The following is a 22,809-nucleotide window of genomic DNA, read 5'->3' as shown; positions in this document are numbered from 1 at the left end:
GGGCCCATTAAAGCGAGCGGGGGAGGCCCGCGGGAGAGAGGCGGGCCCGGCCCGCTCGGGGCCTCCCGTGACGCCCCCACTCCGGCCCCGGGCCCTCCCCCGTAACGAGGAGCCAGCCCGGGCCGTTGGGAGCAGGCTCCCCAGGAGCGCACCGGCCGCTCCCTCCCGGCCCCTCCGTGGGGACGCCTCCGGGCTCTGGGCAACGAGCCGCAGACGCTCGCTCGCCCCGCCCCCGGGCCCCACCTCTCCCTGTGGAGCCCGCCAATGGGAGGCCGAGCTCCCCTTTCCTGGCCGGAGTCCTGGCGAATCCCAGTCCTGCGTGCGGAGGGGCCAATTGGAGGCCGGTCCGCGGGGGAGGGGGCGGGGCCGGGCGCGCGCTCACTCGCGCGGCGCCCGCCAGGGGCCAGTTGGCAGTTGGGAGCCGGGACGCCCCGGAGGCGTCGGCGGCAGCGGCCGGGAGGGAGCGGGGCGACGACGGCGGCCGTGCAGGGAGCGGGACACCCGGCGAGGTGAGCGGACAGCGGGCGGAGGGCCGGGCAGAGGAGCGAAGCGGTCTCCCGGGGCCGGGCCGGGGAGGGGCGGGTTCGGGCCGGGCCGAGCTGCGGCGATGGGGGAGGGGAGAGGCTGCGGGCGCGCGCGGGGGGAGGACTGCGCGTGCGCGCCCCCGCGCCTCCCGCCCCTCCTCCCCGGCCCCTCCCGGAGTCTCGGGGCCTCGAGCCTCGGCTGAGCCGGCGAAAGGAGCGGAGCTGGGGCCGCGGGGCGGGCGGAATGGGGGCGCTCCCTGCCCAAGTCCCCCGGGAGTGGAGTCGCGCGGACGGGGAGAGAGGGGGCGCGGAAATGGAATTGAAACCCAGAGCCTCGGACCCCCAGCACCTTAAGTGCCTCCTTGGGACTGGGGTCCCCGAATGCCAGGCAGAGGTGGAGCCCCGGAGAGTCCGGGCTGGTCCCTAACCGTTTTCCCCTCTCCCCCTCGCCCCCCGGAGTTTCTAGTCAGGTTTGGAGATTTTAGCATCTCCCCTCCGAACTTACGTTCCTCGGGGACCCCCTTACTCAGCCCCTGAGCCCCAGGATGGGCCCTTGCCCCGCCCGAGCTCCCGGACAGCTCCGGACTGCCCCTCCCCCCCACCTGGGACTGCTTCCCCTGCCCCCCAGATCCCCACCCGTGGCTGCCCTTTTCCTTTCCCCCTGATGCCCACATATGGCTGTTCCCCCCCCCCCATCCCTACCTGTGGTTGCTCCTCCCTCCCCCCCCCAGATCCCTACCTGTGACTGCTTCCCCTCCTCCATCCCCACCCGTGGCTACTTCTCCTCCCCCACAGATTCCTACCTGTGACTGCTCATTTCCTTCCTCCCCCCATGCCCACATATGACTGTTCCCCACCCCCATCCCTACCTGTGGTTGCTCCTCCCTCCCCCAGATCCCCACCCGTGGCTGCTTCTTCCCCCCCTTCCCCCCCCAGATCCCCACCCGTGGCTGCTTCCCCTCCCCCACAGATTCCTACCCGTGACTGCTCTTTTCCTCCCCCATGCCCACATATGGCTGTCCCCCCCCCATCCCTACCTGTGGTTGCTCCTCCCTCCCTCCCCAGATCCCCACCCGTGGCTGCTTCTTCCCCCCCTTCCCCCCCCAGATCCCCACCTGTGGCTGCTTCCCCTCCTCCATCCCCACCCGTGGCTGCTTCCCCTCCCCCACAGATTCCTACCTGTGACTGCTCATTTCCTTCCCCCCATGCCCACGTAGCTGTTCCCCCCATCCCTACCTGTGGTTGCTCCTCCCTCCCCCCCAGATCCCCACCCGTGGCTGCTTCCCCTCCCCCACAGACCCCTACCTATGGGGTGATCCCTCTGCTGGTGCAGAAGCCGGGCAGGGGCACCCCAAGTTCTGCTTCCGCGGGAATTTGCAGTCCGAGCACCCTGGGCTCCAGGCTGTGACTCTGGCCTCGGCCCTCTAGCCGTCCCCTTAGTCTGCTGCATGCTGATGCATCTTGCTGGGTGGGAAACACCTGAACTCCTCATGGGTGACCTCTGGGGACAGAAGTTCTCACTCTGTACAGCTTTATGAGATAGCAAGTTAATTTCTGAGAGGCTCTAATTCTAGCTTAACCGCTGCACTTTCATGTTTAAAAGGTTAATGTTTGAAAACTGGTTTTACCAACTCATTAAGTTGCTGAAGTGAATCACCCAGCGAGGAGATAGCAGTGGGGAGGGGGGGGCGTGCTTAGGGGAGGGAGCGCCATCTCTGGGGCCCATGTTGGATGGTCTTTGGCGGCTGGAAGCGTTTGCTCGGTGGCCTTGGGGAAGGCAGGGACCGAGCCGGGCCATATGGCCACTCCCTGGGAGTCTCCGCGGGGAACGGGGACTCTGAACATCATGCGGAGCTTGAAAAGTCACAGGCGCCTTTTTTTTTTTTAAACTACTCTGACTTCCCTGAGAAAAGCAGTTAAGAACAATTTTAAGAAAGCTTCAGACATTATTATAGAAAAATAATAGGGAAAACGAAAGGAGAAAACTGTTGAAATGTTTTTCTCCAAGTTTTCAGCCTCAAGCACGTGGGCACTTTAAGAGGGCAGAAGGAGGAAGATGGAGGCACTTGGCAGGCCGGCCTGGCCTCAGCTGGAAATAGGGTGGTTCCCTGTTGGGTTGGTGTCTAGGGTGTGGAACTAGATGACTCTGAGGTCTTATTTAATGTGAGATTCCAGAGGTCACTTTTGGGTCTCCCATGTTGCCAAGCAGAATGCCGTGCACGTGAGAAATGCCCCTAAAATGTTTGTGTGAATCAATTATTTAATCACAGAGTCTCAGAGCTGGAAGGGACTTGAGAGGCCATCTAGTGCACCCGACCTGAGCCAGCAGGCCCGTGTGACAAGGGAACAGCCAGCCTTTGCTTGAAGACAAGCACCCAGTGCAATGCCTTGCACATGGTAGGTGTTTGTTAAATGGACTCAGATTGCCTGAGAAGGAAGCCGGGGGAGGTGGGGAGAGGCCAAGGCAGCCCTATTGTGGTCATGTCACAAATGCTGGTCTGTGTAAAGAGGCTTCACCCTCGCCGTGGTGACAATGTGACGTAATCTCCCCATCTGCCCGGCCGGCACCTGAACAACCCAGACAGCATCTTCATCTGTCCCCCGGATGCTCTTCCACGTGTCAGTCGCCCTTCAGGAGATGCAGCCTCAGTGCTGTTAACCAGTCTATGCTGGGCTCCAGACCATCTCTTAAGTTATCAGTTCCATCTAGAACTGTGGCACTCAGATCTAGACTCCAAAATTCAGGGGTGGTCTGACCTGGAGGGCAATAGAGCAGGACGGTTTCCTCATTTCTTTTGGGCAGTGAACCTTTCTTGTTGCATGTAGGCCAACTTGTGTTGGACTTCTAGGCTACTGTGCCACACTCCTGACATACATTATCCCCTCTCCCAATGAGGCAGGCCTGGGGAAAAGGGAGAAGGGAATAAGCATTTGTAAAATAACTTGCTAAATATCAGGGTCTATGCTAAGCACTTTACAGATATTATTTCATTTGGTTCTCACAACCTTGTGAGGCAGATGCTCTTATTATCCCCCTTTTACAATTGAGGAGACTGAGGCAAAGATTGAATGACTTTTCCAGGGTTAGGCAGGTGGTAATTGTCTGAGGTTACATTTGAACTCATATACTTGATTCTAGGCCCAATGCTTTCTCCACTCTGCCAGCTAGCTGAAGCCAAGTGTAAGGGTTTACATTCCTCCTCCTTTCCTTTTTTTGTCTTTTTCAATTTGGTCCAATTTTTTTATTGCTTCAGTTTCCAAAATGATTGTTTTTTCTTTTAAAAATGTAATAAGCTTATCATATATGTCCCATTAATTGATTAAAAATGTTGAGCTGCACAGGTTGTATACTCTAGAGCTAGATATGCAGGAAATGTAGTAGATTGAATATTTGATTGGGAATCAAAGAACTGAGTTTAAATTTTTCCTCAGCTATGCGACCTTTTTTACCTCTTACCTCAGTTTCTTTTCTGCAAAACAGGGACAATACATTTAGCATCTCCTCCATAGGATTGTGATGGCATATAAGTGAAATTATATATGTAAAGTCCTTTTGCAAATCTCAAAATGAGGTGCTCATGTGTGCATGTGTGTTGGCTGTTATTATCAGAGACTTTACAAACTAACAAACTGTTAATCCCAAATTTCATTCCTCTTATAGCTTCTCGTATTTTGGAAATCCAAATCTCGTTTTCTGGCACCATCTTTATTCCCAGTGGCTATTCCCTTTCCAAGTCTGCTTTTCTCTTTGCAAGCCCCAGCCTTTGATGAAAGGTGATAAGAAAATACTCTGCTCCCAAAGGCTTTTCCTTGTGCTTTGTACCTAGTAGATGCCTAGTAGTGGTTGGCTCAGTTTAATTTCTGTTTCTTGCTTAAAAGTCATTTATATCTTTAGATACAGTTGAGTCTTTCTGGCAGATTCTATCATTTGTGCCCATGTGGCTCATGAGAAAGGTGGAAGTTAGGTAAGGGTGACCAGCTTTGGGAAGCTTGTCATCAGGCTTCTCTAGTGGCCATCACTCCTTCCCTAGACCTGCCTGGAAGGGCTGGCCGTGCCTCTCTTTCCTTTCCTTGGGGAACAAGCAGCTGCTCTTTCCCTTCTCATTGGAGAGGGCTCAGGGATGGCTGTATGTACCTGACTTCTTCCTCTTGCTCTGTGCCTCATCCTTCCACTCTCCAGCCTTTCCAGGCAGTTGGACTAATGCTTCCTACATCTCCAGATCCTTTTTGAAACCCTTCCACTTTGTCTGATTGAAAACGTTCTTAGGGCCTTCCCTTCTCAGAGACTGGCGTGTCCTTGGAGCGGGCTATACATCCTTCAGCTCTCCACCTGTGTGGATCATACAAGGGTAGAGTGGTTAGAGTTGGAGCTTTAAGCAATCTTTCAGGTCATTGAATCCAACCCGTTCCTCATTTTACAGAGGAGAAACTGAGGTCCAGAAGAGGCCAGAGGTTTTGCCCAGGATCCCATAGTTGGAGAAGTGTCTGTTGACCTCAAGGCCAGTGTTCCGTCCCATCATGATTGGAAAATACACAGTTCCTGCCCTGTTCCTTCTATATAACTATCTCTGCTGTAATTGAGTCCCTGTTGTTTTTAGTGTTTGGAAAACCGTAATGGTGGAAGAGGAAGTCCATGCAAGGGAAAACTCATATATTCAGAAAATTTTAAGTGTGAGGAGGACCGAGTCAATTTATTTTACCTTTGTATCTTCTTGTAGTAATTGGAATCTGGGAGGCAATAAGTGCTCGTGGACTTGATTTAACAACTGTCAAATTTGCAAATCCTGGTAGTCTTTGGATTTTTATGAGAGAATTTAGCCTCAACTTGAGATTCTTTTTGCCTCTCTGCAATCCATTTAATCCTTCCATGGCATGGTGGAAATGGAGTACAGAATTTTATTTTAGAACTGTATTTTGGAGCTATATAAGGTGCTATAAATGACAGGCAAAGCTTTTCTTTTTTCTAACTTAGAATATAATAATCCTGTTTTTCTTTTATCTTTTATTTTTGTCTTTCTGTTTTCCTACCAGTCTTGTGTTGTTCTTTTCCTATTTTCTATGCCTGTTGATAGATACTTTGGTATTCTGGTATTCTGAGAAGAAAGGCTGACTTGTGATGCTTTCCAGGGATAGGTACAGGTTCCTCTGTGTTCAACAGTGCCCAGAGGTTATTCCAGAGAAGTAACCTGAAACCTCTTAACCTGTTGCTCTCCTTTCCCATTCTCTTCCAGATCAAGGGAAAACTCAAGTTCTTTTTTTTATTATAGGTTTTTTATTTACAAGATAGATGCATGGGTAATTTTTCAGCACTGACAATTGCAAAACCTTTTGTTCCAATTTTTCCCCTCCTCCCCACCCCCTCCCCCAGATGGCAGGTTGACCAATACATGTTAAATATGTTAAAGTATATGTTACATATCAATACATGTATACATATCCATAGTTATCTTGCTGCACAAGAAGAATCAGACTTTGAAATAAATGTACAATTAACCTGTGAAGGAAATAAAAAATGCAGGCGGATAAAAATAGAGGAATTGGGAATGTTATGTAGTGGTTCACGCTCATTTTCCAGAGTTCTTTCGCTGGGTGTAGCTGGTTCTATTCATTACTGAACAATTGGAACTGATTTGATTCATCTCATTGTTGAAGAGGGCCACGTCCATCAGAATTGATCATCATATAGTACTGTTGTTGAAGTATGATGATCTCCTGGTCCTGCTCATTTCACTCAGCAAAGACTCAAGTTATGATCGAGATCTGAGCACTTAAATACCTGTTGTTGGTTTCCCTTATTTTGGGCCCTTTATCCTGCTGGTGACTCTACTCTGTCCCTGGCCACTGGGTCAGCAGCTGTTTCTATTTCTCTCTTCCCTTGCCTTATATGTATTTTTGATACGCACTCCTTAGTGATTTAGCTCCTAGTTACTATTGAGGTTTTTAAGAGTGTTATAAACAAATTCGAAAGTTATTGATATAAAGTGGCGAAGGGTGCCTCATGCATGTTAGGGTGACCAGGAGCCAGACATGCTAGATACAGGTACCCTGAGGGGGGGCAAGAAAGGCAAGCTTTGGCAGGGGTCCCTCCCTCCCAGAGAAACACAAACCAAGATAGGCTATATAAAACTTTTTAAAGATTTATTTAGAGTATATTTTTGAAAATCTGTATTCAATTATTGTCTTCAATAATTGTAGTATAGTGGATAGAATATAGAAATTAGTAGTTTGAGAGAGATCTACTTACTTTCAGTACCTTCTCCCTTCTCTCAGGAACCCCTTCTTCAGGAGCCCAGCTTCAGATATTTGGGAAATCATTTATTCTCTGTCAGTCTCATCTGTAGATTGGAACAGTAATACTGATAATTCTATCCTAGGGTTGGCAGGATACTTACATTTGAGCTTTGTGGATTGTAGAAATGTCGGCTAAGCTGATTTTCAAGAAATGATTAAGAAATCTTTGATGAGAATGAAGGTACTGCCTTAAATCATAGCCTTGTAATCTAAATATGCCATGATTCTGAAAGCAGCAGCACAAATCAACAAGATGGCGGGGGGGGGAGGTTAGGACCTGAAATACAATGTAATTAGGCCTTTGGCATGTTTGATTTGATTGTCTTATTAAAAATTTAGGCTACTCTTTATTTCTCTTTTAGACTCTCCATGCCTGCTTTTTTGTGTTTTACATAGGTGCTCATGATTTCTCTTTGTCCATTTGAAGATGTATTCAAGGCCTGCCTTTTTCATTGTATTTTTTGCCAACAGGTGGCTATAATTGGAAAGACCTGAACTTGAATCAGGAGCCTCTGCTCTCTTGTTTGAAGTTGAGGAAGATAATACTTAGTTACTTTTGCATTTTTATTTAAAAAAAATTGTAAAGCATAAAGTTTACTAAAGTGGTAGCTACTCCTATTTTTATTTTTATTATTTATTATTTATTTATTTTTGCTGCTCCTATTTTTAAAGGGAATATTGAAGCCAAGTTCTCCAGCATATGTTAAAATGTTAAGAAGCTTTTTCTTTTTAATGTGTCACCATTTAAGATTGCAGAGTATGTTTTTTCTTTGTGCTTCATTTCCTCAAGTATTTTTTTTTTAGCTTTTCTTATCTTAAAGCTGAAGTAAATATTAAATGGGAAGTTCCTTTTAAATCACCACTATATGATATCAGAAAACAAACTTTTACAGTAGTTTAGCCATTCCATGGTTCATTTTCATTTTTCACATGGTTTAATGGAAGTTTTATCTCCTTTCTGTGCCCTCTTTTGTAGAATGGAACTATCTTGATTCTCCAGGGTGGTTGTGGGAAAAGGATTCAGTAAGACTTTTTTTTTTTAATTTATATTTTTTCAGTAAGCCTTAAGGTGCTACATAAAGTAGAGAAGATAACAATAGTGATGGGAACCTGCAGAATAACCATTCTATATTTGTTATCTTAGAAAAAGAAGAGCACCATGTTTGCCTTTTCCTAGAATGAACAGCAGGCTGGTGAAGGCCATATGATTACAAAGGGAACCATTTCTGTGGAAATAGTCATCAGGCTATTAAAAAACCAAGTTTAAGAACCACTGGGCTAGATAAAACTCACTTGGATTATTTTGCTTTTTAGAAGGGACAATATACTTTGAAAGTAAAGTTTGTTAATTCAGTTGATGGGCTAATGAGAAAAAAATATTTCATACACACTTCACATCTCAACCCCATGTTAGCATTAGTGACAGAGAACAAGACCTTCCATCTTTGGCCTCCTGGCCTTTCTTCCAACTTTGGCTTCCTTCAGGTCCCAGCTAAAATGCTTCAAGAGGACATTTTTCTTGATCTTCTTTAATTCATTTTCTCCCCTCAGTTGGTCATTTCCAGTTTCTCTGGGACATAACTTGTTTATACATAACTGTTTGCATCTTAGTATCCTCATTATATTGAGTACCTTGAGAGCAGGGGTTGTCCATTGCCTTTCTTTGGCACCTAGGGATGAAAACCTGGCTGTCCCCACCCCCTTGTGAGAAAGTTCTTTCCCCTCGCCTGACGGCTTTTCTCATCTCTATCTCGAACAGTTTAACTCCTTGGGAAAGACAGATCCTTGTGTGGCTGGTTTACTTTCCCTACTGTGCCGAGAGCCCTTCAGGGAGCCTTGTCACTGTCTTGCTTCTGTCACCCAAAGGGCTTGGCAGATCCTGATGAACGGGCTCTAGGAGCTTCTGTTGGTAGGTATGCTGAAGCTAACGGGACTTCTGTGGAGAGTACTCAGGGGCTGAAAGCAGAGCTTTTCTTTGTAAATAAATGTCTTTGCCTTCTGGGGGCTGTGTTTCTTAGTTAGTATAATCTTTGAACAGGAGAGCTGTTTAGAAACTATCTTTTTGTGTAGCCCGCCTCGATGGATATTGAATTTATACTGTTCAGTACTGAGACTCTAGTCGCTAAGTCTGGAGCCACTGCTGAGCTTTTGCATGGTATAGGCTACATGGGAGGGCTACTACTCCCACAAAGAGCCTCTCCCTCCCTCTCCAGATGATCTTGTTTTATTTGATATTAGGCTTTGTATTTGCTGTTTCTCTCATAAAGTATGAACCCTTGAGGGCAGGGATTGTTTTATTTTAGTGTTTAGGTCTCCAGCACCTGGCATGGTCTTTATTTTATTATTATTTTTTTTAAAGATTATACATTCATGTATTTTTTATAAAACACCAAGAAAAACAAATCTAAACATTCCCATATTTTCACATTAAGAAATTAGAAAAATATGGGAAGAAGTATATGAAGTGATAAAGAATAAAAAAAGTAGAATATGTGCAGACTGATCACAACTAAATGAGGACAACAAAATACCTGGCATGGTCTTTAATAAAGATTTGTTGATTGAGTGAGTGAAATGGAATCCTGAGGACTGGAATAATCAAGTCAAGATGAAAAGCTGCCATCTTTGTTTTATCAAGACCATAACAGCATTAAAGAAGTGAATGAGGTCTGCTGAGATTATCTGCTTTGAGACTTGATAAAAGAGCTCAGTACGTCCACTAGTTTTGGGGACCCCTAGGACCAGAGATGTAATCCAAATGCCTGGTGAACAGTCATCTTAAGGGCCCCATTTAAAAATTCACTGGAAGAATTGGGGTTGCTTGTAAGATGGGAAGCCAGTGAGATCACTTTAATCAACATAGTTTAGTGCGAAGAACCTCAAGTCAATTCATTTTCTTGACCTCTGGGTAAAATAATTCTTGGGTGCTTTCCTATTTTGAATAATATTCTCCTTCCTTGTAGGCAGTCTAGAGGTGGGAAGTGTTTCTGTAAATGCTGCTGAGTTGGCATCCTCCCAGTTAAGGTTGCAGGAGATGTTGCAATGTGTGTGTGTGCGTGTATGCACATACTGCTCCCCTTTGACAAGGAAGGGAAATCTACATTCTGATTTATGTCACTTGGAAAAGAGCAAAATGTAAGACTGTAAAAAAGTCAACATAGATATTGTGGGAATGTTTAAGGAAAGTAAGCTAAAATATGTGCACTATATAGGGGAGGGCAAATTATGATTATTCATTAATATAGATGTATTTTTTTCTCTTTGGTATTTTTATTATAAGAACAGCTGTCCCAAAAATGCTTCATTAACATCATGTGCATATCTAATCATAACAAACCTTTTTTGTATAAAAGTTACATGTGACTTATTTTCTATAAATATATAGCCACACATACACAAAATGATCATTGATGATAAATGATGGAGCTTATTGAGATGAATTTTTGAATATTCTATGCATATGACATTGGATGCTTCTCGATTTCATTTTTTAAATATTTTAAAATTTTGAGTTCAAAATTCTTTCCCTCTCTTCAGTATCTATTCCATCCATTGAGAAGGCAAGTAATTTAATATAGTTATATATTTGAAGTCATGCAAAAAGTGTGTCCATATTAGCTATGTTGCAATGCAAAAACAAAAAGGAAGGAAGAAAGAAAAGTGAAGAAAGGGGAGAAATATGCTGCAATTTACACTCGAGTTCATCAGTTCTCTTTCTGGAGGTGGATAGCGTTTTTCATCATGGGCTCTCTAGAATAGTTGTGGATCATTGTATTGATCAAAATAGCCAAGTTTTTCACAGTTGATTATTTTTTTGGTATTGCTATGATTGTACAATGTTTTCCTGGTTCTATTCACTTCATTTTGCATCAGTTCATATACATCATCCCAGGTTTTTCTGAAGTCATTCTTGTAATTTCTTATATCACAATAGCGTTCCATTATATTCATATGTCACAGCTTGTTCACCCATTCCCCACTTGATTAACATCCCCTCAATTTCCAATTCTTTGCCACCACAAAAAGAGGTGCTATCAGTATTTTTGTCCCCATAAATCCTTTTCCTTTTATCCTTATGCACCAAGAATACAGAGGGAGAAACAATCCAGTCCCTGCCCTCAAGGAGCTTAGAAGGTACTAAAGGGCTAGAGAGAAATATAGCATTGAGTCATTTTTGTGCAAGCTGAGAATGGGGGGGAGGGAGAGTGAGCACACAAGCACACTGGATATAAGAAAAACGTAAATGACATTTTAATGTAATTCGAACATCTTATCTGGTCATCATAGTAATTAGGCATTTTGGTTTTTCTTCCCCTCCTTCTTTTTAGTGGTTTCTCTACTCCATGCTGTTGAATCATGGGAGAAATTGAAGGAACCTATAGAGTTCTAGAGACTTCAGGAAGCCGCTTGGGGGGCCCGAATCACACTGGGGTGAGCACCCTGGAGCCAGGGCAAAGCCTGTCTTCAGCCATGGCGAAGACGTCTGCCAAACTGCAAGAGAAGGCCCTTGCTATCAAAGTCAAGTTGCTGGACAATGCCATTGAGATACTCCATGTGGAGGTGAGTGGCTGGCAGGGGCAGGTGGTGGTAGGGAGTGGGGGGTGCTGCTTTCCTACTTGCTCATGGGTTTGGACACTATGTCATTGTTGAATAAGAAGAGTACTTTGGTGATACAGATATGAAAGTGCCTGCAAGCAGAGCTTTCTAAACCTGGGAGGATAAACCCAGTGGCATCTTTCCTGCCCTTTTCTCTTAACTCTTTGATCATATGTCATCTGAATACTATAGAATTAATAGGTAGAATTCTGTTAGCTGAATCGGCAGCCTGTGGGTGTCAGGGAACCACTTTGGAAGATTTCTGCTGCTCCCTCCATCAGAGATGACCATAAATCCCAGAGGGTTCAAAAAATAAATGATTCCACTTGTTTATTGAATGTTGGCTCAGCTAAACAAGGTACTTGTTCTTTTCTTCAGGTTTTTAAAATGGCTTTTGGGGGTTGATGCTGAGGTATCTGGTCATGGGAATAAGTGACATGAGTGGAATCCTGAAGAGGTTTCTCTGTCTAGGGCTGTCTCCTTCTGGCGGAGGAAAGGGAAGAGATGATTGGAGTAGAAGGGATTTGAAAGACTAGGAATGGCCTTGGAAAGTGCTGCTGCTCCCAAAGGGTCTGGGGCAGCCTTGGGAGAGGGGCCATCAACTCTTGATGCTTCTCCCATAAATTCTTCTCACAGAGTGACTCACTGACAGGCTTACTTGCTTTGGCCTTCAGAGTTGTTAGAGCAAGAGCTGGGGATAAGGGAAAATGGATCAGAATTGATAATCAAACTTCATCCTGCTTTTGAAAAGGTAATTGAGATTATCAGGAATTGTCTTATACCAGACAGCAATGAGTGTTTTTTTCAAAAAAAAAAAAAAAAAAGGAAAACCAATGAGAACAGCCAGTGCCCTTTAGACAGCTGGCACAATGCCCTTTGGGGGAGGGAGGGCTACTTGCTGACTTGCAAATGCTTCAAGAGACCCAGAGACATGGTAGTAGATGGAATGCTGGCAGAAAGATCAGGGTTCAGAGCCTGCTTCTGGCATTGGGATCTGTGGCACAGAAGGAGTGAGGAGACGAATACTCTGGTGACTCAGTGCACGGGATGATGGTGACGCTAAAGTGAAATAATGAACTCACAGCCCTTTGTGGAGGCCCCTGTGAGGCCCTTTGGCATGGTGTTGGTTGTGTTGGGAGACTCAAAAATAGTCTGCAAGCCTCCTTTTGTCCCTACATTCAGACAGTCCTCACAAAAAGCACCGAACTGAAAGTCAGAAGTGCTAGGTTCCAGTGCTGGCAATAGGTGACCTGGGCAAATCCCTTCTCTGAAAAGGAAAGGCTTGAACTCGCTGGTGTCTCAGGGCCCCTCTGGCCTTAAGCTCGATCCTACAGTCAGTGGTATGCTTTGTATTTTAGCAGATGAGGTAACATTCCTGATTTGGTTTTTTATTGTGTGACCTTAAGCTTGCTTTCAGGTTAATCTGGTTTTTCTTCTCTTGTTCACTTCTAATTAATGAAAACTCTTAGTAGGAAGAGGAAAAAGCCCAGGTGTGGATTATCTAGATCTTAAATAACCTAGAACTCTCCAGAGAGAGACTCCCTTGGCCTGTGCTGTGGTTTATTGCTGGCTGCAGTGATGCTGTGGGAAGTGGTGTTTCTGTGCAGATTTCCAAATACATAGAGATCTTGTTGGGCTTGAGAATTTATAACCTCCATTTATCAAACTTGAAGAAAATTTAGTTTTTACATGTATATGGAACAGCTTGGCAGAAACTCGTGTTTCCATATACATGTTTACATGTATATGGAACAGCTTGGCAGAGTTTCACCTAACCAAGTTAGCTTTTTGATGCTTTGCTACATAGATACCTAAATTACCTTTAAAAAAATTACATATTTTTTTACCTTTTGAAAACACTAAGATTCCAAATCCCTGAACTGAGCTGCCTCTTGTCTCTTCGCTCTCTCGATTTTCTCATTGGCCTGGCAGCTAAAGGCTACCTCTTGCTGGTAAAGAGTCAGAAAATGGAGCATTGGGCCTTTGGCCCATCGGGTGCACACCTTATAGTTCTGCCAGAAGCCTGCTTTGGTTCCATCCTTGCCCTCAGAACAGAGACTCTTTTTCTGTCATTTTGGAAACTTGAGGGTTTGCTTTGGAGAAGATGTTATGTCAAAGTCTGCGTCCAAATAGTGATGACAATTGATTATCATATTTAATATTGAAAATTAGAGGCCTTAAAAATACCTGTCATTTTGGAAGAGTAAAGAAGAATTATTTGTCACAATTCGCAATTATTGTGTGAGGCTTGGGTAATAAAGTGCTTTGCAAATCTTAAAAGACCTTGGAAGTGTCACCAGTTTTGTGGTGACTTTCTTCACGAAGCCACAGATGTTTGGTGTGTCAGCACCCTGGCACCCTGGGACCCTAGGCTCTGTTTAAGCTTCCATATGTTGGTGGACGTCAAAAAGGGGGACCTTATTTATTTTTTATAGAGAAGGAACAATGAGAACAGAAATTGTGCACAAAATTGAAATGCTGATAGAGATGCTTGATAGAGTTTTCAAAAGTAAATAATTCAGTTCAAGTATTGTATGCATGCTATGGACAAGGCACTTAGAGTCCAGATGGAAAGTTATTAGTGTTAAGGAAAGAACCTGGCTCTGCAGACAGAGGATCAAGTTCACACCTCATCTTTGACACATACTTGGTAATTGGTCACCTTCTCTCTGCCATACTTTGTCTCTGAAACGAGGCTGTTGGGATAGACACTCCCAGGAGCTTAGACTGGATATCCTTCAAGGTCCCTTTCTGCTAGATCTGTGGTCCTAAGTAAACTCAGGGTGGGTCAGGGATTTGCTTAACCTAATTGATTAATACCAATGTTATTGTTGTGACCCCATTTGCGATTCTCTTAGTAAAGATACTTGAAGTAGTTTACCATTTTTTCCTCCAGATCATTTTACAGATGAGGAAATAGAGGCATACAGGTGAACAAGTGACTTGTTCAGGATCACATAGTTAACTAGTAAGTGTTTGAAGTCAGATTTGAATTCAGGGAGATACATCCTCCTGACTCCAGGCCTGGCACTCTATTCACTGTGCTACCTAACTGCCTAGTGCTGTGTTTTCATGTCAGGTTGTTTGGAGTCTAATACTTTTGACAGTCAAGCTCTTGTTTTGTCCTCTTGTTTCACTTTCTCTCGTTCAGTAATTTTGAAAGGTGAGATTGGAGAGAAATTTTATTTTATTTATTTTTTATTATAATAGAATTTTATTTTTCCAAATACATGCAACATTCACCTTTACAAAATCTTGTGCTCCAGCTTTTTCTCCCTCTCTCCCCTCTCCTTCCCCAAGACAAGCAAGACAACCAAGTATAGGTTAAATATGTGTAATTCTTCTAAACACATTTCCATATTTGTCATGCTGCATAAAAAATATCTGATCAGAAGGGGAAAAAACAAGCAAACTAATGACATAAAAGGTGAGGATACCATGTTGTGATCCACACTTAGTCTCCATAATTCTCTCAGGATACAGATGGCTCTCTCCATCCAAAGTCTATTGGAACTGGCCTGAATCACCTAGTTGCTGAAAGGAGCCAAGTCCATCAGAATTGATCATCACATAATCTTGCTCTTGCTGTGTACTATGTTCTCTTGGTTCTGCTCACTTCACTCAGCATCAGTTCCTGTAAATCTCATTAATCCTCTCTGAAATCATCCTGCTGATTTTTCCTTATAGAACAATAATGTTCCATTACATTCATATACCATGACTTATTCAGCCATTCCCCTATTGATGGGCACCCTTACCAACACAAAAAGGACTGCTACAAACATTTTTGCACGTGAGTCTTTTTCCCTCTTATGATCTTTGGGACACAGGCCCAGTAGAGATGCTGCTGGATCAAACTGTGCATAGTTTGGTGGCCCTTTGGGCATAGTTTGGGGAGGAATTTTAAAGTTCTGTCCTGAGAGGCTGCGCGACATCCCTGGAGTCACGCTGATGTGGGCTTCTGCAGAGGCGGGCTGCATCTGACCTTCCTTGGATGGTTTCTTGCTATGTGTCTATGGACAAATCAGTGAACTTCTCTCAGAGTTTTTTCAACTGTCAAATAAATAGTCAGTCCCTCAGTAAGCATTTATTATGTACCTGCTGTGTGCAGAAATGGCCTGTGTCACTGGGTCATTATGATGGGATAAGAGAATATGTAGAAGGTGTAGAAGACATTAGGCTGGAGATGGCCACATTATGATGGGCTTTGAAGGCCAGCAGGTGATAAGAGCACCTGGAGTTTTTATATGGTGGGGGGTTGAGGGCTGCATCCTTGGTCCTGGGCTTTAAGAAATTTCCTTGGTGATAATAATTAATTTAGAATCATCCTGTCATCGTTATGATGAGATTCAAATGAGAGAAATGTTACAGGCTTTGCAAATGCGAATGTGCTCATGTCAGTATCGGCTCTTGTAGCATCTTTGCCGCTTCTGGCTAAGCAAGTTACTAAAACCTTTAAAACCTTTTTTAAAAGTATTTTTTCATTTAAAATTTTGTGATTAGAAACTTTCTCTTGATGTGACATCTATTAAACCTTTATACCTTATTTGTAAATTCTATAGCTACTCAGGACTTTTTGACCACCTGTAATTTTCAAACATGTATTTATTTGTTGGAATACACGGGAGCTATTGGAATACATGGGAACCACCTGACAGTGACTGCTGGAGATCCAACCCAGAATGGATCTCATGAGAGGATGATACAAGGAGACTGAGAGGCCGGTGCGTTGTCTGACCTCTCTCCTCTTCCCTCTGCCTCCAGTTTATCTCATTTCCAGTCAGCAACACCTGTGTCAGCAAAGGCTGCCCTGCAACTCCTTCAGATGCTATGATCCACAGCTGGGGAGGCTCTCAGGGAATTGACCTGCCCTTTAACATTTATTGAATCTGAAGATTAACCAGGGTTTGTGAAGTCACATAATGAGAGAATTTATGGTGTTAAGTGGTAGTTGGGAATTTACATTAAGTGATTTTTTTCTTATTTTATGGCATATGACAAGCATGTATGTATAGTGTGAAGAGAACAACAATACCAGGGACATCAGGAAGTTGGAACGTTCGGTGAAGCTGGATTTGTGACTGTCTTGATTTTTACCTTGTTCTTAAATGTTTGAAATGGCCATGTGCAGTTTTGAGCTATTTGTGATCAGGGGCCAGTTGATGTCGCTCATAAAGCCTGATTTGTATATACTTGACTGAATTCTGTGGTTTTGAAATTAGGAAACTGGCTCCAGATCTCGAAAGTATTTTTTCAGAGTCATAAAGGAAGTAATTTGGAAGCTTGTATGTTAGGTTGTGATTTCCTGTGGTTTTAGATATGCACTAGTAAAGCTTTGAGTTTGAAACTACAGTCATATGTGAAAAATAGACTGGACACTACCCCTAAATGGGAAGTGGATCGGCAGGCTTCCATGAGACTTTTTTTTTTTTTTTAAGAATGGAGAGTTATTTGTTAGCAGTTTTGAAGATTAGAACATTATAACCTTTTTCTTGGCTCCAAGTGTAAATGGGCATGTTTGGGATGTGTCTGTTGGGAGTCATTCTTTTGAATCTTATTAAATATTAACACTATTGAGAAAGTTGTGCATAGAGAGACCTATGTGAGCAGTTTGAAATAAGCTCTCCATGAATTCAGTCTTCCTATGTGAAACAGCTTCTCTTAGAGGAGTCACAGTTCCAAATCTGACTTGCCTAGCCAAGGGTGGGGCTCCCAGCCCCAAGCGGCTTTTGTTCGGGTGTCTGCACCCTTTTTTGCCTCAGGAATTGTGATTTGGTCAGTTGTAAAAGTCTTACCAGTTTACGTGTTTGACATGTAGCAGGACAGATGAATTCTGAAATCTTACGAGTGTTCTTGGAGTCCTTTAGCATTTTTTCTTTTTGAGCTGATTCAGCATTTGATGCTTTCAGACCTGGAAGGAATAGTCAAAATTCCAGACAGAATCATGGCCAGATGTTTGTCATTGCTACCACATGAAAATCTTAAGTATGGCAAGAAACTGCCTTAGAACTTATTTTTGTCTGCCCTCAGAAGAGAAAGTTAGTAATTCAGTGTCTAAAATTTAAAGATAATAGAAGTATATTTTTTTGTTTTGCTTTGCTTTAAAGAAAGCTAGTTAACATTTCTAGGGTAGACAGATTATTTAATCTTACGATGGCTTTTCAAAACATATTATTTTGTTTGGGGGATTTGGTGTCTGTCTTGAACTTTGTTGCCCGAGATGTGGTGAGATTGGGTGGATGCATGATAGAAAAGTGACTATTTTTATTCTTAGAGAGGAAGGGAGGGAGGAAGGAAGCAGCTAAGGAAGGAAGGGAGGGAGAGAGAAAGAAAGAGAGAGGAGAGAGATATATCTACTGAGAGAGAGGGAGAAAACAGGGAATGAATAGAGATTCTTACATGGATTTAAAGTACTTCTGGCCAATTAAAGCAAAATGAAAAGAAAGAAGGAAATCGATTTACACTATACCAGTCTACACAAATTTAGGTTCTAGTCTGAATATAGGGAGGATTGTTCAAAAAAGTATTGGCTAGTAAAAATTCTAGGTGAGGTTTTCAGGAAACGGCTTTTGTTGCTGTAGTTGTAGATATTCTCATACCAGATGCTCTCTCATCCTCATCTCCTTGCCCACCCCTCATCCTTGTCCTCATCTTCTCTCAAACTTAATTCTTTATTTAAGTTTCTGTGTATTTCAAAAGCAAAACAAAGGGGAGCTGTGTATAATTTCTTTTATTTTGTTGACAGGTAGCAATTATCCTTTAGCTATTTCCAAGCACAAATGTTTCAACTTTCAAATCACTTATGTTTCTTTTCCCCTCTTCCCTCTACCTCCTGCCAAAAGGAAAACCTTGAAGCAAAAAATAGGGACTTAGAAGAAATAGATGGGGGTTGGTGTGTCTGGTGCTTTCCCTTTTCACCAACAGGTCCAGAGTTGTCCTTTCACATGTTAACAACAACAACAAAAAAACTATCTTAATAGTTAAATTTCTGTGAGTTATGAAAGGTAATTTCTGAAAGAAAAAATTCTATTTACAACAAAAAGCATTCTGTGCAGTTTATCTAGCATTTTAGCTGTGTTTCCTTCCTGGCCAAACTTTTAAAAATGAATGCTCTTTATTTACTGCTTCCACTTCTCCTTGAACACACCCTGCAGCTGAGGTTGTGGCCCTCCCATTTTTCTGATATCGAACTCTCCCATGTCAGACCTCCCCTACCCAAACAGCTTTTCTCTGGCCTCCTTCTCCTTAACCTTTGCACTGGTGTAGAATCCTCCCTTCTTCACTCTCCTTGCTCTGGCCTTTCTTTCTCTTCTCATTTCCTAAATATGCGTGTTGTTCAGTTTTGGATTCTTGACCTTTTCTTTTCTCGCCCTATTGGCCATAGACAGTGTATTCATATGCACAGCTTCAGCTGCCCTTTAAGCAGACCCTTAGCCCAAGGCAGAGAGAGACAATGTGGGCCAGCCTAGACGCAAACCTCTTAGGCTCACTAGAAGCAAGTCATTGAATGTATTCCGGGTTTCAGTTCCTCATCTATAAAGTGAGGGACTTGGACTAGATAATCTAAGATTTCTTTCAATTCTAGGCCTGTGATCCTAACAATCCTTATTATCTGTCTGCACTTGGTTGGGTCACCGTTAACTGAAACTTAGTCCTCAGTCCCTTGTCCCATATCCCCAGACTGACACACTCTGTTTTCCCTTTTTGATCAGTAAAATCATTTTTCTTCCATCATTTGGACTCACTTGTGATTCAGTCCTGTATTATTAAGTGCTCTTTGAACATCTGAGTTGTTACCTAGGCATGCATGCTCACTATGGCCAAAATGGAAATTATATTTCAAAATAAATATTATTATATATTATTTGTAAAATATATATTTAATATCATCACAATTTATAAACATGTTTAGTAAATATGTAGCATGCTTATGATATATATATTTATTAATTTTATATTTTTCTCACCACCTGTCCCTCCTCCAATACATGTTTCTCTTTCTGGCACCATCTTCCATTTTGCCAATGGCCCTAATGTTAGAATCCTTGCTATTTGTTCCTCTTCCTTGGTCCCCAGATCCAGCTGGTTTCCAAGCCTTGTCCTCATCAAAAGTCGCCCCTTTCTTTCCACATCCCCTGTTTCTGCTGTTTCAGGTCCTTATCATCTCTTGCCTAGATTATTGCAAGAGCTTCTAAATTGGGGTCCTTGACTCCAGTCTTTCTCTTGCAGTAGTCCACACATGCTGGGATTTCCCTAAAACATAGCTCTGCTCATGTCCTTTTACCCCTTCTACTACCTCCCCAAACAATATTCAGTGGGCTTCCTTTTCCTTTGTAAAGCTTTCTACAGTCTGGCTCCCACTCTCCCTTTCCAGTTAAGTTACCTCCTCTTCCAGTCAGATTGATTTCCTATGTGAGACATTAGGACTCTTACCTCCCTGTCTTGGAGACTAGAAGAACTTAATCCTCACTGTGTCTGCATCGGACAGTTCCTCATGTGGAAATGCTAGAGGAAATCCTTGGGATGGTTGCACTTGTTGGCGGCAGGCTTCTCTGTCTACCCCTCAGGGGTTTCTTTCTGCTTTATCTCGGGAGGGTGTGATAGGAAGAATCTAGATTGCCGCTAGCTGAAAAAGGTGGAGATGGCTGGCCTGATCGCTCTTCTTATGTGGAGCTTCTGAGAGAAGCCATCCAATCTGAGGGAGGAGCCCAGTACTAAGGGTACTTTGGAGGTATGAGTTCCAGGACTGAGTAATCTCCTGGGATGAAAACCTGAGGAATCTAGATTGCTACTAAAACTGGTCTCCTTTTATCACTTCTATTAAAATCCATCCCTCTGGTTGTCAGCCTCCATTCTTCCTGATACTGAAAAGTTCAAGGGGGGAAGGAAGAGAGAAAGAGAGAAGGATGGAGAGGGACAGGAGAGAGGGGGAGGAGGAATAGAGAAAAAAGAGGAGGGAAAGGGTGAGAGGCAGGGGGAAGGGGAGAGAAGGAAGGGAGGGAGGGAAAGGGAATATAAGCTTCTTGAAAAAAAGGACTGCCTAGCTTTGTCTTTGTAATCCTCCTTAGCACCTGGCAGGATATACTGGCTTGTCAGGGTCTTCCTAAGGTAAAGTGCCCTAAGGTAGAGCTCCGGATCACAGATTTGCCTGCTTCAGAAGGGGATTGCTGTTACGCTTTCCTCCCTCCCTCTGCAAGTTGGGCTCCTGTCAGTGCAGCTAAAGAATGGGGTTCTCCTTTTTTTTGCCATTATGTTACTTCTTAGCCCATATTGAGCTTATAGACCACGAGCAACTTCCACTTCCCTTTTTTTTAAAAGTTATATTGATTGATATCTTAATGTTTTTCATGTCACATTCATTTCATTTCTCAGGAGGCTCCTTCTCCCCTCTCCCCAATCCAGCTAGCCTTGACTTGTAATGAATTAAAAAAAGAAAATTAACAAATTAGCTAACCCATCTGTTTTGTCTGACGTGATTTGTCCAGTGTCATACAGCTAGTAAGTATCAAATGTCTGAGGTTGGATTTGAACTCAGGCCCTCCTGACTCCAGAGCCTTTTACAAAGTAAATTGTTGATCACATGTGTCTCACATTTTCTAAAACTTGGTTTATTAAATTGGCTAAATTTCCTTTTAATAGATTCGGCCCATTTTGCCTGTCAAGGTTCCTGCTCATTCACAGAAACTAATAGTGGTCAGAGCAAACAGTGAGTGCTCTGAAGGCTTGCAGACTATCGATGACAGGCATAGGGAAAAAAGCTTAGGATCACTCCCAGTGCCCAGCCCAAGAGTGTTGGCAGCCTACACCCAGCAAAATGGCAAAGGTGACAAAAATAGGAATAGGGTGGGGTGAGAGTGGGGAAGCCAGGCCCATTTACTTACTCATTGTGGAGGTGCAGGGAATCACTTGCACCATTTTGAAAAGCAGTTTGGAAATATGCAGACAAAATGACGAAAATGTCCATTCCTTCTGATGCAGTAATTCTGCTGTACTACTAGGAATAAATCCCATAGGGGTTACTGACAAAAAGAACAGTTATGTATTCACTAAGATATCTTGGCTGACACTTTTTGTGGAAACAAAGAACTGGAAACAAAGGTTCTACCCGTCAATTAGGGCATGACAAGCCCTGTACATGAATATGAAGGATTATAGTGTCCTGTAAGATATAGTGAATATGATGAATATAGAGAAACATGGAAAAACTTAGATGAACTAGTGTAAAATGAAGGAAGCACACCCAAGAAAACAGTTAATAGACACCAACATAATCACAGCATGATAAATTACAGCAGCAGAAATGTTAAGAGCCACAAAAGTCATGAATATTGTAGAGTATCAAGCAGCAAGACTGACTAAAGAAGGGAGAGGGCAAGCTGATTCTTTGGAGAGTCTGGCAGGGGCCCACTAATGGAAAACAGTGCACAAAATTTCTGATTTATTTTTAGATGGATTGATTGGTTTTTACTGGATTATTTTTCTTTTCTTCCTTTTCTTAAAAAAAAAAATTCTCTGATATAAGGATTGGCTCTCTGGGGGGGGGGGGGAGAGACACATAGCTGGAATCTAAGTGATATAAAAACAAGTGGTGTTGACAGAACTCTATTTGTAAAAAGATTCATTAATTCACATATTCATTAAGTGCTGTCTATATACAAAGCAGTGCAGGAAGTGTAGGAGAGATAGAAAGTTTAGGTGATACTATTCCTGCCAAGAGATCTTTCAGTTTCACTTGTCATCTGAAAATTTGATAACTGGACCACCTCTAGCTTCATTTAGGTTGGCAATGGGATCCTATGTTTATATGAAAATAGGAAGGGCACTGGGTTGGCACCTTCTAACTTTAGAGAATTTCGGAGGTGGCAGAGACCTCAGTGGCCATTTCTCATGACTTCCTGTGGCACCCGTTTTCTTTTTCAGATTGCTGGGCAGGGAAGTTTTCCTGCATATGAAGTCTGATAGCTGCTTCTAACCCATTGCTCCCAGTTCTGCAGGTCAAGAAGGGGGTAACTTCTCCAAAGCAGTTATGCCCTCTGTTACCTACCATTTCCATTCAAAGTCTCAGTTTTCCCATCTTTAAAGTGGGGGGTTTGGAATAGATCATCTCTAAATTATTTTCCAGCTCCAACATTCTGTTCATGAGATTGATTATATATCTAATAACTTATAGAGTTGAGAAGAGAAAACAACGAAATAGGGTCTCAGAGTAGCCTCAATAAATGCCAGCAAGTCCACATACCCTGGAGATCTTATAGCAACAATAACAGTGAGCATTTATTAAGCACCTACTGTCAGAAAGTGTCAGGAAATGTGCCCTAAGCTGTGGGGATATGAAAACAGACCAAAAAGCCCCAGCACCAAAACCAGAGCCCCAGCCCCTCTTGGGCTCTATTCTAAT

General features: G+C 43.3%; 1 protein-coding gene across 9 annotated transcripts in view; it reads left to right on the top strand.

Moving 5' to 3' along the window:
• Positions 1 to 420: 420 nt before the first annotated feature.
• The window catches only part of FARP2 (FERM, ARH/RhoGEF and pleckstrin domain protein 2), a 99,208-nt gene continuing 76,819 nt past the window's right edge, over positions 421 to 22,809 (top strand). For 6 of the 9 annotated variants that reach the window (XM_031957464.1, XM_031957463.1, XM_031957462.1 and 3 more), the window contains exons 1-3: positions 422 to 509; positions 2,795 to 2,921; positions 11,144 to 11,375. In XM_031957464.1, coding sequence (XP_031813324.1) covers positions 11,172 to 11,375 — 204 coding nt within the window. In that variant the 5' untranslated portion in view covers positions 422 to 509; positions 2,795 to 2,921; positions 11,144 to 11,171. Of the gene's footprint in view, positions 510 to 708; positions 995 to 2,794; positions 2,922 to 8,574; positions 8,725 to 11,143; positions 11,376 to 22,809 lie in introns of those variants that run through there. The other 3 variants (XM_031957461.1, XM_031957459.1, XM_031957460.1) reach the window with 3 other exon arrangements.

The sequence above is a fragment of the Sarcophilus harrisii genome, chromosome 3, assembly GCF_902635505.1.
Source record: "Sarcophilus harrisii chromosome 3, mSarHar1.11, whole genome shotgun sequence".
Lineage (NCBI taxonomy): Eukaryota > Metazoa > Chordata > Mammalia > Dasyuromorphia > Dasyuridae > Sarcophilus > Sarcophilus harrisii.
The sequence above is the reverse complement of the archived record's forward strand: the minus strand, read 5'-3'. Positions and strand labels throughout refer to the sequence as shown.